The 6,631-nt window shown below is 56.4% G+C and overlaps 1 protein-coding gene across 1 annotated transcript in view; it reads right to left on the bottom strand.

Annotated features, from left to right (window-relative positions):
• INPP5A (inositol polyphosphate-5-phosphatase A) overlaps window positions 1-6,202 on the bottom strand; it is a 233,661-nt gene extending 227,459 nt beyond the window's left edge. The window contains exon 1 of the mRNA XM_037733137.1: window positions 5,831-6,202. Coding sequence (XP_037589065.1) covers window positions 5,831-5,905 — 75 coding nt within the window. The 5' untranslated portion in view covers window positions 5,906-6,202. The remainder of the gene's footprint in view (window positions 1-5,830) is intronic.
• Between the last annotated feature and the right edge of the window lie 429 nt (window positions 6,203-6,631).

The following is a 6,631-nucleotide window of genomic DNA, read 5'->3' as shown; positions in this document are numbered from 1 at the left end:
GCTCACCAGAACCAGAGTATAGAAACACCCCAACATCCACTGCTCATGAGAACCAGAGAGTAGAAACACCCCAACATTCACTGCTCACCGGAATCAGAAAGTGGAACCAGCCCAACATCCACCAGCTAACAAACACAGAAACAAAACTTGGAGTATCCACACAGTGGAATTACTCAGCCATAAACAGGAATAAAGAGTTTTGAAAGTGTGGCTCATGCCTATAAGCCCAGCACTTTGGGAGGCCAAGGCCAGGGGATCACTTAAGGCCAGGACTTTGAGACTAGCCTAGGCAACATAGTAAGACCCCCATCTCCACAAAAAGTAAAAAAAAAAAAAAAATTAGCTGAGCAGAGTGGCACATGCCTATAGTCCCAGTTATTCAGGAAGCTAAGTCAGGAGGATCACTGGAATCAGGAGGTCAAGGCTACAGTGAGCTACGATCCATCAAATTGTCATATTCCAGTCTGGGTGACAGAGCAAGAGTCTGTCTCTATAATTAAAAAAAGAAGGAATGAAAACAAAAGAAATGAAGGACTGACACACGCTGCCACATGGACACACTTTTAAAATGTGCTCAGTGAAAGCAGCCAGCCAAAGAGCAGCTATCGTCTGATTCCACGTCTGTGAAACGCCCGGAACAGGCAAACCCACAGAGATGAAAACTGACTACAGGGGATGGGGGATTGGGGGACATGGGGCTTGGATGGTAATGCAGTTTCTTTTTGAGGTGATTAAAAATGTTCTAAAATTGACCATGGTGACAGTCGCACACCCTGTGAATGTCCTGAAAACCAGTGAATTGTATACCTCACATGGGTGAAAGGGCCAGGTGCGAGGGCTCACACCTGTGATTCCATCACTCCAGGGGGCAGAGGTGAGAGCATCGCTTGAACCCAGGAGTTTGAGCCCAGTCTGGGCAACATAGCAAGACCCCATCTCTACAAAAAATAAAAAAATCAGCTGGGTGTGGTAGCGTGCACCTGTGGTCCCAGCTACTTGGAAGGCTGAGGCAGGAGGATGGCTTCAGATCACTTCAGCCCAGGAGTTCAAGGCTGCAGTGAGCCACTGCACTCCAGCCTGGGCGACAGAATGAGACTGTCTCAAAACCAAAAAGAAAAGAAAAAAGAAATGGGTGAGGGGCATGGTGTGTGAATTCTGTCCCAGCACAACCATTAACAAGTAAAACGTCCCTGAAGAAGAAGGAGGACCCAGAGAGGGAGCACAGAGTTCAGGCACCGCCTGCACCCAGTCCCGGGCCCTGCTGTGCGGCAGTGCTGGGGCAGAGGCCTGGAGAGGGACACAGAGGGGAGATGCCCCATGTGAGGGCTGCCACAGAAGGGAGTCAGAATCCCCCACGGTGGCTGGAGGGAACATGGATCTCAGAGCTTTCAAGGGGGGAGAGAGTGCAGTCCCTTGGGTGTTGCCAGGAACCACATGGCAAAGAGGTCAAAGCTGATCCAGAGAGAGGCGCCAGCATCCCTGCTCCCCACCACCGACTCTACACCCGAAGCAGCTCCGCCACCTCCACAGTCTTCCAGGCTCATCAACACCTGCTGACCGCAAGGCTCCCGGTTCCCTGCTAGCCAGCCCTTGCCCAGCCTGCCCTCACAGCTGCTCTGCAACCCTGGGTCTGGGCAGAGGGGCAGGGCTGCCCGGGAGCTGACTAAGCACAAAGGCAAACCAGCTCAGAACTGACTTAGCTGTGAACAAGTGCAGGAAGGGCCGCCAGGCAGATGCCCGCCAGCAGGCTGTGCTCTCGGGACCAGGCAGCAGCCTGACCGTGCAGGAGCTGACGCCACAGCTGGCAAGAACGCACCTCAATTCCCTTCTCATAAAAGTGGAAGGAGCCAAAACCCAGAAAACTCACTTATCCAAAATCAGCCACATCAAAGCAAAACAATTATGTATGGACCGCCGGCCACCTCTTTCCCACCAGTAGAGACAGCAGAGTCCAACACAGGAATGAAAGGCCAGCTGCAGGGTTCATTGAGGGAGGTCTGGCAGTCCCTATTAAACTTGGGAAAGTCCCAGCCACCCCAGCCACCTCCAGGCCCAGGCATCTGGCCAGAGACAGGGATGCCCATGATGGTTTGGGGATGGAAAACTGGGCTGCAGACGGCTTTTCACAGGTTGAGTAGGTCAAAAGTATTTCCCTAATACTATGGAATGACTCCTCTTTCTGTTCTCATTCTCTCCTAGGGAAGAACAACAGTGAACACCTGAGGGGTGCCTGCGACAGGGGATGATGGCATCCCTCTGCTGGCCAGCGCAGTGAGCTGCGTATTCTCACGCAGTCTCAGCTCCCAATGTGGGAAATACTGGTAGTTATAACCAACATAAACAAGAACTCTTTCAGGGAAAAGGGCTTGGGGACTGGTACACTGCAAAGCATTTACAGCAACACTGTCTGCACAGGGTCAGAAGCAGCCCCAGTGGGGACACCCTCGAAGCCCACAGCACAGCCACTCTGGGACCGCACAGATGGAGCAGTGATGAGAAAACACTGCGGAGCAGGACTCTGTGGGTCCCAGGATGCTACAAAACACAGCTGAAGTTTATGCACACAGCGCTTCAAGAGCGGTCACCTCTGTGGAGGGACAGTGTCTCACACCTGTAATCCCAGCACTGTGGGAGGTGTCACCTCTGGGCAGGGACCATGACTCACACCTGTAATCCCAGCACTGTGGGAGGGGTCACCTCTGGGCAGGGACCATGACTCACACCTGTAATCCCAGCACTGTGGGAGGGGTCGCCTCTGGGCAGGGACAGTGGCTCACACCTGTAATCCCAGCACCCTGGGAGGGCTTACCTCTGGGCAGGGACCATGACTCACATTTGTAATCCCAGCACTGTGGGAGGTCAAGGCAGGTGGATTGCTTGGGCCCAGGAGTTGACCAGCCTGGACAACATGGCAAAACCTGGCCTCTGCAAAAATTACAAAAAAATTATCCAGGCATGGTGGCGCATACCTGTGGTCCCACCTACTCGGGACGCTGAGTTTATCTGAGCCTGGGAGGTCAAGGCTGCAGTGAGCCATGACTACACCACGACACTACTCCAGCCTGGGTGACAGAATGAGACCCTGTCTGAAAAAAAAAAAAAAGTTGGGGAGGAGAAGTGGGCTTATGAGGTGAGACTTTATAAACCGCAAAAGCAAAAGCAAACCACCTCTACTTGTGCACAAAAGAAAAACAGGGTCCACCACAGGCAGCATATCTGCGTCAGATTCAAACACCTGCCTCTTCGGAACGGGACTGGCTCCAGCACTGCTCACAGACGAGCTTGGCTGCCAACAGGACGGGACTGGGCAAGAAAGATTCCTTTACAGCCTGAGCACTGCCTGCAGGGTGCGTTCATCAGCACGGGATGGGCTGCACAGAGGCAAACAGAATCACAAACAGGGTCCCCTGAAATCCAGAGCAAACCAAGGAACCAAAACCTCCTTCATGCATGAATTCCCTTCCACTGGCCAGGCTTCTGGCCCTCAAGTACCACACCCCAAACCTCAACCCAGGAAGGGGGCCTGGAAATGTGAGTGACTGGCCGGTTTTCCCTGAAGGGGGCTGGATCTGGCCCCTGGGAACTGAGCTGCACACATTAAGAAATCTGTTGGTTATGGACAGATATGTTTCCATTCAGCTCTTACATCACAACACACCTTTCCGAATTAACCTATGTACTGTTTACCGAAACAAATGTTCCTTCTAAACAAACATAATGCAAAATTCCACATAGCCTTTAAGAAAAATGAAAATTCAGAGACAATATGTTGCTAAACAAAAGTGAATTAAGTTACCCAATTTAATATCAACCAGGAGAAATATGTGTATACAGTCGAAACACAACAAAAACGCTGGAACTCAGAATCAAAGATTACTGGAAAGAATGTCTGCACAGCAAAACTCTTCTCCGTTTGAGACTAAAACGCCCCCCCATGCTTAATGTTCCTGACATTTCTGAGGCTTTGAAGCCGCAGCGAACAGATCTGAATCATCCGAACAAAACCATCTTATAGTGATACGTTACTGGAAAGCCTAGAATAGAACGCCAAATATACAGACACACACCCATGCCAGGCACTTTTGTAAAAAACGATCAAACATAAACCTAGTTGGAAGTGTGAGGGAAAGCAGCTCATCCCCGGCAGGCCCGTATAATACATACGAAGAACACAAAAACAGCACCTTTTGTTAATAAAAACCAAACCTAGCCTGTGTGTGAACTCAGCTTCATCAAACACTTCACTCATGCCTGCCGCCAGCAAAGACACAAGACCTCCTCCCGAAACGGAACCCATGCGTGCATCAGTGGCACACATCCATCAGAAAGCTGGTAGGCGCCCCACTGTTCACCTAGGAGCGAGGGAGGGAACGTCCCTGGCTCCACAGCCTCCATCTGGGCCACTTGGAGCCGCACTCTGCTTTATTTGGGTTGGCAGCACGAGCACCAACAGCAGGGTGGCACTGTGGCTGAAATGCCGAACTAGGTCAGCCTGGCCTGTCTCTGGGGAGCTCCCAGTGCGCCCTGGGCCTCTGCTCCCTGGTCTCTCCAGAGATGGGGCCGCCCCCGGATCCTGGGTGGGACTGAGGCTTGGGTGGGAGTGGCCCTAGAAGGTAAAGGCCATAGGCAGTCAGTATTCCCTTTCTGGCCCTGAAGACCTTCTTAGCATCTTTTTCTTTAATAAACAAGAAACATAGAGTCCTACCGGGCTTTCAACAGACTTCCCTTATTTAAGAACTAAATAGATACTAAGTTACAGGGTTAAATGAGGGCATCCTACCCTCTGGCCCTGCAGGGACAGACAGTGAGGCCAGCACCGGGCATCAAGGACCTGGGGGTGACAGCCAGAGTGAAGGGCCTAGGGTCAGAGGATGGGGGCCCGGGGTGGGAGTCACAGGCTGGAGTTTGGGAAGCAGGCTCAAGGCCCAGGCTTCAAGAGCAGGATACAGGATTCAGGGGCACCAGCAAGCAGAGTTAAGGACAGGGTTCAGAATCAGGTTTGGGGCCTGATTCTGGAACCAGGGTTCCAGGTTCAGGGGTCGGGGACAGGGGCTCAGGGCCACAAGCTGGGGCCTGAGGTTGAAATTCAGGATTCGGAGTCAGGCTATAATGGCTCTGGGTGCAAAGGACCACAGTTTGGAGGCTGGGATTCAGGGTTTGGGGAACAGGGACAGGATGCTGGGGCTACAATCCAATGTCAGAAGTTCCTGGGTTAGGGTTTGTGGTTATGTTTCAGGATTTGGGACCCAGTGTTCAGGGACCAGAGACAGAGGTTTGAGAGCTGGTTCCATAACCAGGCTTCTGCAGAAAGGATGCGTGGTTCCAGTGACCATGGATCTGGGGCTCACGCCGGGGCTGGGGACGGGCTCTCCAGGGCCAGGGTTCTGAGGACTCTGAAATCAGGGCTAGGGCTGCGTTTGGTGCGCACAGACGCGGTTTCTGGGGTTCCAGGGACTGTTACCAGGGGTTAGGACACAGTTTTAATATTGGAGTTTCGAGGTCAGGATTTGGGGACAGGAGTTCAGAGGTCCCAGGGTCAAGGGTCAGCTGCTGGAGTCTGGAGGCTGGGGTTCCGGGGTTCAGGGTCCAGGTCTTCAGGTCTCCGGCTTGGGGATCAAGTCAGGGGTCTGGGCTCCCAGACTTGGGGATCCGCACAGGAGTCTGGGGTCCCGGGTACAGGGATCAGAGTCTGGGGCCTCGGGGTCTGGAGGTTCACGGTCCAGGGTCCAGGGCTGGGAGTTCGGGGCCCCAGGGTCAGGGTTGGGGGTCCCGGGCTCGGGCTCGGGCTCGGGCTCTGGGTCCGGGCCTGCCGCCGGCGCGGGGCACTTACGTCGTCGAAGAGCGAGCCCACGTTGGCCGTGACCAGCAGCACCGCGGTGCCCGGGGCGGCCGCCTTCCCCGCCATGGTGCCCGGGCGGCGCGGGCGCTGGGCTGGGCGGCGGCGGCGGCCGCTTCCTCCGGGACCGGCCGGCCGGGGTCTCCGCGGGGCCGCGGGGCGTCAGCTGCGCTGGGGGGCGGCCCCGGGACGCATCGCGGGCTCGGCGGGTCGGCCGGGCCTGGCCGGGGCTCCGGCCTCGCGCTCGCTCGCTCGCTCGCTCTCTCGCGGCTCCGCGGCCCCGCGCCCGTCGCTCGCCGCCGCGCCTCACAGCGGCCCGCGCGCAGCCATTAGATCCGCTGGGAAAGTTCCCGCAGCCGCCGCCGACTCAGGCTGAGGGCAAGTCCCGCCCCGCGGAGCCGAGCCCGGGGCGGGGCCTGCGTGGGGCGGGGCCTGCGTGGGGCGGGGCCTGCGTGGGGCGGAGCCTGACTCGGGGCGGAGCCTGACTCGAGGCGGGGCCTGCGCGGGGTGGAACCTGGCCCTGGGCGGGGCCTGTGCGGGGAGGGCTCTTGCAGGGACGGAGCCTTGCGGGGCGGGGCCTGCATGGAAACAGGGGCCGTCTTTGGAGGCGTGGCCCGCTCCGGGGAGGGGTCACCCATTGGGGCGTGGCCTATAAGGTGGGGCTCCTGCGTCCGGCGGCCTGCTACTGGCCGCTCCTCGACCGCGCTCCTGTCAGTCAGGCTCGCAGGAGCGCCGCGCCCCCGTCCCGCCCCCAGCGCCGCGGCTGCGCACAGGCTCCGCCCTTCGCGCTTCTAT

Source organism: Cebus imitator, unplaced genomic scaffold (assembly GCF_001604975.1).
Source record: "Cebus imitator isolate Cc_AM_T3 unplaced genomic scaffold, Cebus_imitator-1.0 Scaffold495, whole genome shotgun sequence".
NCBI classification, from domain to species: Eukaryota; Metazoa; Chordata; class Mammalia; order Primates; family Cebidae; genus Cebus; species Cebus imitator.
Note: the sequence above shows the minus strand (reverse complement) of the source record. Positions and strands in the feature narration are given on the sequence as shown.